Here is an 11,582-nt window from a genome sequence, read left to right on the forward strand (position 1 = left end):
GCCCAATACCACACAGGTAATTTGTTGCAGAGCCAGGACTAGAACCTGGGGCCTGAGGCTCCCTTTCCTGGGTTCTTTCTCATCTGTCCTGCTGGGCCCTTTCTCATCTGTCCTGCTGGGCCCCCAGCCCAAGAGGCAGAGTGTGAGGCGGGACTGGCTTTCCTGACTTCCCAGTGTTACCCACCAGCCCTGCACCTTCCCACACTCCTATACCCAAGGACAGGTCCACAGTAGTGGCTCCTCGAGTGCCCCCTGCCCCCTCCGGGAGACAGGCTTCTCCCAAAGGAACTGGGCTCAGCCACAGACAGTGAAACAACAGGAGGAGGCCTTCTCAGTGCTGACACACGGTCTCTTGAGGAGCCCTGGTTAGACTGGAGTCTCAGCACATTAAGATAAGGGGACTGCTATCATTTGAGGGAATCAAAAGAATAGGAGAAAGAAAATTCAAGACAACCCCCTGGGCTCAGCTCTGTGCCCGCTGCTGCCCCATACTCGGGTTGCTCCAGCACCTGTGCCTGGCCAGAGCTCCTATCAGCTTCTACAGCCTGCAGCGCACTCCTTGACCTTCACCTGCCCTCTCCTCATGCTGGCCTAGGGGGAACTTGGGTCAATCTTTGTCTCTTGCTCCTTCAGTCCCTGACTCACCCCACCCCTGAGCCTGTTCTCTCCCCAGCAAGGGGGGCCATGGACTTTTGCCCCAGAGCTGGAGGCTGTACCCCAGCCAGCCCCCTGAGGGGTGGGCCCTGGGTTGGAGGAAGGGGCACAGAAGGTGGGTAGGTTGGGTGCGGGGGTGGGGGGGAGGTTCTCAGAGAAGAGAGGTGACGACCGCCCGGAGAAGGCACTGGGCCTACCAGCAGCCTTCACCCTGGCCATGAAGTCCCTCCACTTGTCCCATACTCTTGCTGAGCCCTTTCTCTCTAGAACCATCTCTGTCCCCACTTCACCCCCACTGCTGCCCAAGAACCCTCACCTATCTGACTTCCCAGACACTTTTGTTAGCGTAATTGAACCTCTCCTCACTTTACAGATAAGGAAGCTGAGGCCCAGAGACAGGAAAGGGTGGTCCAGTGTAATTCAGGGGGTTAGTTGCCAAACCGGGCTAGAACCAGGGTCTACTAAATTCCAGACACGCGTTTTTCTGTTTGTGACGTTCCTTTCCCCCTCTCTCTCTTCCTACTTTCTCTCCTTAGATCCCTACGGGTACTCCTCTAGGAGGAAGGGAGCTAGCGGCCAGGCCAGGAGAATGACAAGGAAATGAGGACACAGGGGTGGGTGGGCGAGTGGGTGGGTGGGAGCCTGGGCAGGAGCGGGGAGCGTGGTGAGGGCTGGCACAGGCAGTGGGCACAGACAGGAGGGAAGACACAGAGCTGGACAAAAGAGCTGGGTCCCCGAAGCCACATGGACATTTATACCTTGACCTACTGGCCCCTTCACCCTGGGCACTGCTCTCGCCCCCACACCCCACCCCCCCAGCCTCGCCATCACTTCTTTTTCTTTTTCTCCTTTGTCATCCTGGCCTCCTCGGCCTCCATCTGCTCCTTGTTAAGCTTCATTCTCTTCTTGCCCAGTGGAGTCTTGAAGTACCAATCCTTGAGGACAAGAGGAGGGGCAAGGGAGGAAGGGGCAATGAGGAGGAAGACCTGGTCCATTGGGATCTGACCCTCAGTTCTGTCTTCTGACCTCACGCTTTCCCTTTTTATGGGACACTGTTTCTTCAACAGCCTTCCCTCCTCTCTTCCCAGGGTTCCCTTTCTCCCCACTAAGTTCTCTAGGCACATCCCACCCCATCTCCTGCCCTCCCACCATGCCCCCTCCTTCCACCCTGCTGTCCTCTCTTCACGGCCACTCCTGTCCCTTAGGAAGTAAGCTCTGGCTCGGTGTCAAGCAGACCAAGGCTTCTCCTGTATCTCTGGCTCTTCCAGGCTCCCATCCTCAGGGAAACCAGGCGAGATGTTCCTGCCCATTCCCTGATTCCTTGGTCTTCCCTCTGGTGATTTCTTGTTCCCTTCTAGGTGAAATGCCACATTCATTTTAAACTGTCATCTGGTACTATCGGGGAGCAGGGAGAGGGGTCTGAGATGTGCCATGGGACTAGGCTTAGGAGGGCTACGTCGCCCAGCTGGGGCTGCTGCCCACCCCCTCCTGAAACAGCCTCACCTTCAGGGATTCCTCCTCCTCTTTGTACACTGGCTCCAGCTTGGCCAGGTGCCCCAGGAACTCAGAGGCCACTAGGGGCCGATTGGACAGTTGCAGGAGCCGCCGCTCGGTCAGCACTGATTGGGCGGCCTGGAGGATGTGGCCGGGTGTGTAGCCATCGGACACCTTGGCCAGGGCACTGATGTCCAGGCTCTGGGTCACCTGGACTCCCTGGGTCTCTATCATATGCTTCCAGAGCACTGCAAACATGGGGAGGACATGGGCATGGGGGGCACGGGTGGGCGCACATGGGGGGCAGGCAGCAAGGCATAGCACACTCTGACCTAGGAGCCTCAAATGACTTGGGTGCTTTGGAAAGCAGATTGCATGTGTCACCTCACACCCACTGGAGAGGCGCAAGGTCAGAAAGGTGAGCAGACCCTCCCCCCCCAGCATGAGGCAGGAGAGCTCCAGGAACTATGTGGCCTGCCCAGTTTCCACACACTTGTGCCGGCACCCAGCCCACTGGACTGCTTGTCTGGTGGTCCTTTCAGAATGCCTGGCCATGCAGACAAGGGTGTGTCGGGGAGGCTTTGGCAGGGGCAGCGGTCCTGGGACCTCTTCTGGCCCGCTGCTGGGACCCAGGCCTCACCATAGCGGGAGGCGTAGTCAGGGCGGGGCACGAGGAGGATGCGCTCATAGGTCCGGCACAGCCCCTTCATCTCGGCTAGCTGTGGCCGGGCTGTGGTTCCAATCAGCATCACACGGTCTCCGGGGTTCAGCAGGCGCAGGGCCTTGGTGAGGTCCTTCTTTATTCGCTTTGGGTCCATCTGCTCCAGGGAGGGAAGCAGATGTGGGGGTGTCAGGTGGGTGAGGGGTCAGAGGGCTTCTAGAACCTACAGCACAGGCACACAGTGACAGCAGGCAGGGCTGCCAAGTGCTGAGGGCTCCCCCCACCCTGTCTGGCAGAGGCTCCCACCAGCCCTGAGGGATGGAGAGGGAGAAGCTGTTATCCTGCTTTAGGGACAAGCAAATGGGGCAGCAGAGGGGAGGGCACTTGCCCAGGGTCACTGTAGGTTAGGCTTGGAGTAGCTTGAAAAGCCCCAGCTCCCAGCCCTGCTCATGCTACCCACCCCTAGGCTGCTCATGCCCCTCACCTCCTTCTCCTCTTTTGGGACCTTCTTATAGAAAGTCTTCTCAGCTCCCCCGATCCAGATCACAGAGGGTTGCAGGAGCCGAGCCACCTGGCCAGGCCAAGGGTGGAAGTCGGGTATCAGAGGCCCCCAGGCAAGGGCGGCTACCTCTGCCTGATGAGCCCAGGGTCAGCAGGGCCAGGCTGGCCTCACTGTGCCTAACTGAGTGCCAGCCCCACTCCCGGTATCCTGCCACCCTGACCAACCCATCACGCTTCGGTGGGGAGAGTCTAAGGTTCCCCTCTGAGACAGGAGGGGTTTGTATTCAACCTCATCTTTCCCAGAAGAGCAACTGCTCTGGCCCCTCACAGGCTCTAGGTGTCCGAGAGCTCATAGCTGGGGTTGATAGGGAGACCTCCCAGCTCCTGAAATCACCCCATGGGCCGGTGGGCACCCCTTTGGCATAAAGCCCACTCTGCTTTGTTGTCACAGACTGAGAAGGAGAGCAGCAAGAGGGACCGACCTTGAACACCATGTGCACGACCATCTGTATGCCGGCCCTGCCAGGGTATTTGCCCTGCAGGTTGCTGGGGGACAGGTCAAACAGGTTGGCCCCGGTTTCTGTGCACACAGCCATAACCAGCATCTTCTTCCCTATGCCTGGGGGGCCCACTAGGAGGATGGAGCGGATGAGGGGGGCCATGGCATGTATATCTGGGGAGCCTGTGAGGAAAGAAACGGGGCCAGAGGCAGGGTATGGGCCGGTGGCACAGGGCTGGGTATGGGGTGCGTTGTGTATGGCAAGGCCACAGCCGGGCCTGCTGTTGGTGAGGCTTCTCCTGAGCAGTCCCCCATGTGCAGGCTGTGAACGGCAGCCTGGAGGGTTTTCAAGGGCTCTATGTGATATCCAGAAACCCTGGTTGGCGTAGTCTTTAAAAGCTGCGGCTGCTAACTGAAAGGTTGGCAGTTCCAATCCACCAGGTGCTCCTTGGAAACCGTATGGGGCAGTTCCTCTCTGTCCTATAGGGCCACTATGAGTCAGAATCGACTTGACGGCAGTGGGTTTGATTTTTTTATGTGGTATCCAGGAGCCCTGGTGGCACAGTAGTTAAGCACTTGGCTGCTAACTGAAAGGTTGGAGGTTTGAACCCACTAGCAGCTCTGTGGTAGAAAGATGAGCCAGTCTGCTTTGGTAAAAATTACATTCTTGGAAACCCTGTGGGGTTGTATTCTGTCCTACAGGGTCATTATGAGTTGGAATCAACTTGATGGCAATGGTTTTTTGTTTTTTTTTGTATTTAGTGTCAGAGGAGTCCTCTTCCCCTTTCAATGCCCTTTCTGGTTTTCATAACATCTGTACTCCTGGACTATGAAGGGGTGGAATTCAAGGGCATACGACAAACTACCCCAGAGAGATCCTAGTCTCTGGTATTTAATAGGGTGGGTTGGGGTTGGTCTTCCTGGGAAAGGAACAGAGTAGGTGATGTCACTGGGACTGAGTAAGGAGCTGGGAGTGTGGACTCCTCTGCAGGTCAAGGGCCCATGGGACTTCTGGGGCAGCCCCTCTGGGTGTGACCTCCAGCAGGCAGATGGCACCCAGGGGCGGGACATGTCCCCCCCACCCCAGCCACCCTGCCCTGAACCCAGGCCCTGAAAGCCCCTGCCCAGTTCGAGGTCTTCACACCCCCCAGGGGCTTCTCACCGAGCCGGAGGACCCCGTACAAGGCCATGTTCTGACGAATGTCAAAGAGGGAGGGCATGGGCAACTTGTTTGCCACATTCAGAGTGGATCCAAGATACAGGCAGTCACCTGAGGGCACAGGTGGGCAGGCCACTCACTTGGGCCAAGGGAGAGAATCTCACAAGGAGCCAGGTCCACTTCCAAGAAGTGGCCTTCAGCCAGGGGACAAGTGCGGTCCAGGGCAGGCTGCCCCTCAGCTCGGAGCAGGCCTGGGGGCGGGGAGGGGGTAGGTCTCACCAATGTAGTCCTTCAGTGCCACTGTCTCAGTCTTCTTCACAAGGCCGTGAATGACAAGCTCTTCGAACAGAGACTCCAGGGACCTGCAGAGGGTGGGCAGGAAGACCCAGAGGACATTAGGCAGAGGTGGGGCTTGTGGAGGACATGAAGAAGAGGAGGATGGTCCTCCCACCCACGTCCTGTGGTCAAAACCGCAGCCAGCATCAGAAGGCACAGTGTGCGCGGGAGAAGCCGAGGCACCACAACTCTGTCCCTGAGGCACCAGCCCTGTCCCGTGAAGGTGCTCTGTGGACCAAAAGGGAGGCAGGAAAGACCGGCACCCTCTGTGGACTGCCCAAAGTCCCACCATTAGAAATCCATTCGTTTGGGTTAAGCATTGCCCTCTTCCTAGAAACCACATTTAAGATGTAAGTCTTCCTGGGAAGGATGGTCATTAAAGTAAAAACCATAAATGTGCTCACGACCTCTGTCTACCAGGGAGCACGTGCAGAGAAGCGAGTGGAAAGGGACCACAGACAAGCCGCTCAGTGCCGCAGAGTGGGAGGTCCAGGGGGCGATGTCTTTGGTAGGGACGGAGCTAATTAAGGAGGGCCAACGAGGGAGGGAGGATCTGAATGATGACAATACTCCATCTACATCTGTAATCTGCAGTATAATTTTCAAAGCACTTTCTTACTATTTCATATGACCCTCATAGCTCTCTCGGCAGTTTGACAGGACAGGTAATCGGAAATGAGGACACTTAAGTGACTTTCCCAAGGTCACACAGTACAAGGCAGGCTTCCTGTCCCGGACCAGGGCTCTTCCCCTACCCCATGGTATAAGGGGGCAGAGCTGAGTCTGGTACCTGTTTGGGGTCAGATCTTTTTCCTTCTTCTTCTTTCCAGCTTTCTTCCCAGGCTTCTTCTGGTTAGAGACAAGTGCACAGGTGAGCGAGCTCTGTTCCTTCCTCCCCCCATGGGAGCTTGCAAGGCCCTCCTGGCCCCAGCCCTGGCCTCTCATCTCACCTTCGGAGCTTTCAAGGGTCTCCCTTCCTCCCTGTCCACGGCCAGGCGCAGGTTCTTCAGCTCTTGCCTCATCAGCTCGTCCACCTGGGGAGACAGAAGGGAGTGGAAGGGGCAGCAGGGGCCCCGTGAAGAGAAGGTAAGAGGGGTGAGGAGGGGTACAGAGATGGGAGGAAGGAGAGAGCCTCTGGGAAAAGCCAAACAAGCCACGCGAAGGTGGCCAGTGCACCTTCATCAGCATGCCTCGCGCTTTGGAGCCCTCAGCCACTGCTCTAGTCTGTATCCTGTATCCTGCTCACCCCTGAGCCTGGCTCTCAGCCAACCACCAAAGTGGAGAGAGTGAGGGTGGCCCTGATGAGCCCTCCCACCTGCATGCGGATCTCCACCTCCACTTCCTTCCTCTTTTCCTCCCGGAGGGTCTCAGGGTCAAAACTCTGACTGGGGTGTGTGCTTTCATGACGGTTCTTCCATAGCTCTGACCACGGAAAACGGGTGGAGGGAAAGTCAGAGCCTTGGGAGTGTGTGTGCACTTGTACACACACACGCATGTGTGCACACACAGACTTGTGAGCACACATGCACACTCATGTCTGCACATGCACACACATATACATGCACACATGTACACACACGTGCACTGCACACACACACACACACCCTGGCCAGGAACCTGACCCAGACTGATCCACTTCTCCCCACTCAGCTCCTGGCACTGCTTCTACTCAGACCACAGACGCTCAACCCCAAGGACTATGACCACAGAAGTCAGACCCAAACCTATGACACCCCCAACCCAAGAGATCACACCATACACACCCTTCTCCCCCTTTAACATTATTCCTTCAGCCCCGACACACAGCTACACCCCCACTTCTGATTCATGTGGCAGACTCCCACTTTCCCCCGGCAAGGCCTTCTCTTCTCTTACTCATGTACTCCTCATGCCCAGCATTGATCACAGGTATAAATTTGGACGGCAATACTTTCAGCATACTATCCATTTCCTGGAATAGAAACATTCTTTTACCTCAACCCCATCACCTCCACCTACAGCAAACTCTGACCTAATCCTTACCCAGACCAACCTTCCTACCGTGAATTCCCCTACACTTTGCTCCTCCCTGCCCACTCACCCTCCACGTTCACAAAGTGTCTCACCCCCTTCTTGGCCTTTTCTTCCTTCCCCTTCTTCTTCTTCTCTTTTTTCTCCTCATCCTTGTTCTTATTTTTCTCTTGCTCCTTCTTTTTGTTCTCCTGGACCTGCAGCTCCAGCTCCATTCTCACCTGTGACCAAAAACAGATGATGTTCAGAGATCAGAGGTGTTTAATAGGAACAGAACTCAGGGATGGACCCAGGATCCACAAGCCCTGAGTAACTGATGGGGTCCAGATGGCTGAGAGTCCAGAGACTGCATACTGGGGTCCAGGAAGAAAGAGGAGCCAAGTGAAGTTGTGTTTTGATCAGAGGTGCTGGCTTTCTTGGGGGCCTCAGATCCAGAGCCAAAAATGTCTCTCCAGACATATGTACTCTCCCTGGCATGGATGCCTTCTCCAGTGACAGGTACCCCCTCACCTTCCTCATGCAGCCTTACAAGAACATATATTTCCTCTGGCCACATATGCCTACATCGGTCATAGCTGACCTCTCCCCCACACCACCTTTAGCTTTACGCTAACATCAGGCTCAGCCTGCATGGAAAACACCCTGTCCTGCCCCAGTGTCTTAGATTGGTTTCTCTAGAGAAGCAAAACCAGTGAAGTGTGTGTGTATATATGTGTGTGTGTGTGTGTGTGTGTGTGTGTGTGTGCATGTGTGTATGTAGAGACAGAGAGATTTATCTCAAGGAAATGGCTCACACAGTTGTAGAGGCTGGCAAGTCCCATCCATGGGTCAGGCTGAAGGCTGAAGCCTTCTCCGGACTCACGTAGCTGCCGGGAGTGACGAACCCAAGATTGGCAGATCAGATGGCAGGCCGCTGGCTCACAGGCTGTGAAGGCTGACAAATCCAAGTCAGTAGGTAAGATGGCAGGCTGCTGGTGCACAGGCTGTGGAGGCTGATAAATCCCAAGATCGGCAGGCAGTATGGCAGGCCATTGGTGCAAGTCCCAAGAACTGGAGGTCAGATGATGACAAGCCAGATGCAGGATCCGGGGCAAGCGAGTGAGCTTTGCCAGAACGTCCATATATATATATTGGGTGCAGGCCACACCCCTGAGGAAACTCCCCTTACAACTGATTGGCTGATCACATCAGATCACATCATGAAGTATGACTACATCATTACATAACTGCCAAACCACCGAGAATCACGGCCCAGCCAAGTTGACACACAACCTTAACCATCACAGTACATCCCTTGTCAACTTGGCACCTGTACACATCTCCTTAAACCGTACACAATCTCTAAATAAAGACAATTACAAAGTCATACTTGCGCCTAATATGATACAACATTCATACAACCAAAAATGCACTAGGGCCATTTACATTTTATATTTTATAAGTGAAGAAAACAAAAATATTTGATGTACACATACAAGGAAGAAATACTTATAACAATTCCAGCCCTAGTTTCTGCAACTGGTCACATGGTCATAACTGGTATTTAGAACTACCTTCTTCCATCACCCATTCTGTATTCCCTTTACCTTCAGCAAGCACCTCAGCTAGTTGTGGTTCTTTGCCTAGTGGGATGACCCAAACCTTCATTCCTGAATGGTCTGCATCATTAGTAGTCATATTAGAATTGGGTTGCTGTAGTTTTCCATTGACTTTAATCACAGGGCATGGTAGTACTAAGAGCATCCTAAGGGGTATTGTATTCTGGACATAATGTTGTTTACCTCATTATGCAACACCAATCTGATTTTCCTTTGGTAGTCAGGATCACTCACATCAGCCAGTATGGTAACTCTCTTCTTTGCCTGTTGATACAGAGGCTTGAGGGGCCCAAAGTGGCCAAGTGGCATTCTTAACTTCTAGTTCAATGAATCTGTATTGTGTCTCCAGGTGGGAGCATTCCTCTGAAACTAAGACCTCTGGACCCACAAAGCACAGGGTCATGGGAACAGGAAGCAAAAATTTTGCGCATGGGTTACTAGGGGTAATAGTGAGTGGTGCCAGTCCATCTTCACCCCTTGATTGCTGGACACATGAATCCTGGCTATGGGAGAAATAGTACTATATATATTGGATGCTAGTTTAGAGCATATACAGCCTCCTGGAGAACATTGCCCCAACCCTGCAAAATACTGCCACCTAGCTGGTACCATAATTGTGTCTTTAGGAGGCTATTCCATTGTTCTATCAAGCCAGCTGCTTCAGGATGATGGGCAACATGGTAAGACCAGTGAATTTCATGAGCATGGGCCCATTGCTGCACTTTATTTGCTGTCAAGTAAGAGCCTTGATCCAAGGCAATGCTATGTGGGATACCATGACAGCAGATAAGGCATTCTGTGAGTCCATGGATGGTAGTTTTGGCAGAAGCATTATGTGCAGGGAAGGCAAATCCATATCCAGAGTAAATGTCTATCCTGGTAAGAACAAAACACAGCCCTTTCCATGATGAAAGCAGTCCAATGTAATCAACCTGCTACCAGTTTGCTGGCTGATCACCCCGAGGAATGGTGCCACATCAGGGATTCAGTGTTGGTCTCTACTGTTGGCAGACTGGGCACTCAACAGTGGCTGTATCCAAGTTGGCCTTGGTGAGTGGAAGTCCATGTTGCTGAGCACATGCATAACCTCCATCCCTGCCACTGTGGCCACTTTGTTCATGAATCCATTGGGCAACGACGGGAGTGGCTGGGGAAAGAGGATGACTGGTTTCCATAAAACGCATCATCCCATCCACTTGATGGTTAAAATCCTTCTCTGCCAAGGTCACCCTTTGGTGAGCATTCACATGAAACACAAACACAAACGCTTCTTTGGCCCATTCAGAGAGGCCTATTCACATACCTCTTCCCCATACTTTCTTGTCTCCAATTTTCCAATCTTCCTTCCAAGTCCCTGACCATTCAGCCAAACCATTGGCTACAGCCCATAAATCAGCATACAATTGCACATCTGGCCATTTCGTCTTCCAAGCAAAGTGAACAACCAGGTGCACTGCTCAGTGTTCTGCCCATTGGGAGGATTTCCTTTGATAATTGTCCTTCAGGGAGTTCCCAGAAAGGGGCTGTAGTGCTGCCGTTGTCCACTTTCAAGTGGTGCCTGCATATTGTGCAGAACCTTCAGTAAACCAAGAACGAGTTTTCTCTTCCTCAGTATAATTGATCATAAGGAACTCCTCATGAGGCTATAGGTGCAGACTAGGATAGGGCAGGTAATGTGACAGGAACGGATATCATGGGCATTTGGGCCACTTCCTCATGCAACTTACTTGTGCCTTCAGGTCCTGCTCATGCCCAGTCTCACATATACCACTTCCATTTAATGATGGATACTGCTGTGCACGTCTGACTTTATGGCTCTGTGGGTCAGACAACACCCAGTTCATGATGGGCTGCTCAGACCATCTACTCAGCATTCAGTCTCTACTAAGGCCCAGTCAAAAGCCAAAAACTGTTTCTCAAAATGAGAGTAGTTATCTGCAGAGGATGTCAGGGCTTTGCTCCAAAATCCTAGAGGTCTGTGCTGTGATTCACCAATATGGGCTGCCAAAAGATTCCAAACAGCATTTCTGTCACTGACACTTCAAGCACCATTGGAGCAGCTGGATCATATGGGCCAAGTGGCAGAGCTCCTTGCACGGCAGCCTGAACCTGTTGCAGAGCCTTCGCTTGGTCTGGGTCCCACTCAAAACTAGCAGCTTTTTGAGTCACTTGATAAATAGGCTGAAGTAGCACACCCAAATGAAGGATATATTGCCTCCAAAATCCAAAGAGGCCCGCCAGGTGTTGTGCCTCCTTTTTAGCTGTGGGAAGGGCCAGATAAAACAACTAATCCTTCACTTTAGAAGGAATATCTTTTTTTAATTTTTTTTTATTGTTGTAATTTAAATGAAGTTTGCATTTCAAGTTAGTCTCCCATACAAAAATTTATACATACATGTTATGTGACCCTAATTGCTCTCCCCATACTGCGACAGCACACTCCTCCTTTCTACCCCAGCACACTCCTCCTTTCCACCCCTGATTCCCCATGACCATTCAACCAGCTCCTAACCCTCTCTGCCTTCCCATCTCACCTCCGGACAGAAGCTGCCCATTTAGTCTCTTGTATCTACCTGAGCTAAGAGACACACTCCTCATGAGTATCATTTTATGTCCCACAGTCCAGTCCAATCCCTGTCTGAAGAGTTGGTCTCAGAAATTGTTTTATTT

At 53.0% G+C, this 11,582-nt stretch overlaps 1 protein-coding gene across 1 annotated transcript in view; it reads right to left on the minus strand.

Moving 5' to 3' along the window:
- Positions 1-1,481: 1,481 nt before the first annotated feature.
- Positions 1,482-11,582, minus strand: part of IQCA1L (IQ motif containing with AAA domain 1 like) — a 21,653-nt gene continuing 11,552 nt past the window's right edge. Inside the window, exons 8-19 of the mRNA XM_012554484.1 lie at positions 7,410-7,535; positions 7,180-7,255; positions 6,620-6,726; positions 6,255-6,338; positions 6,095-6,153; positions 5,248-5,330; positions 4,972-5,079; positions 3,793-3,992; positions 3,294-3,380; positions 2,789-2,966; positions 2,158-2,396; positions 1,482-1,589 (exon numbers count right to left, since the gene is read on the minus strand). Of these exons, the coding sequence (XP_012409938.1) occupies positions 1,482-1,589; positions 2,158-2,396; positions 2,789-2,966; positions 3,294-3,380; positions 3,793-3,992; positions 4,972-5,079; positions 5,248-5,330; positions 6,095-6,153; positions 6,255-6,338; positions 6,620-6,726; positions 7,180-7,255; positions 7,410-7,535 (1,455 nt within the window). The remainder of the gene's footprint in view (positions 1,590-2,157; positions 2,397-2,788; positions 2,967-3,293; positions 3,381-3,792; positions 3,993-4,971; positions 5,080-5,247; positions 5,331-6,094; positions 6,154-6,254; positions 6,339-6,619; positions 6,727-7,179; positions 7,256-7,409; positions 7,536-11,582) is intronic.

Source organism: Trichechus manatus, unplaced genomic scaffold (assembly GCF_000243295.1).
Source record: "Trichechus manatus latirostris isolate Lorelei unplaced genomic scaffold, TriManLat1.0 scaffold00020, whole genome shotgun sequence".
Lineage (NCBI taxonomy): Eukaryota > Metazoa > Chordata > Mammalia > Sirenia > Trichechidae > Trichechus > Trichechus manatus.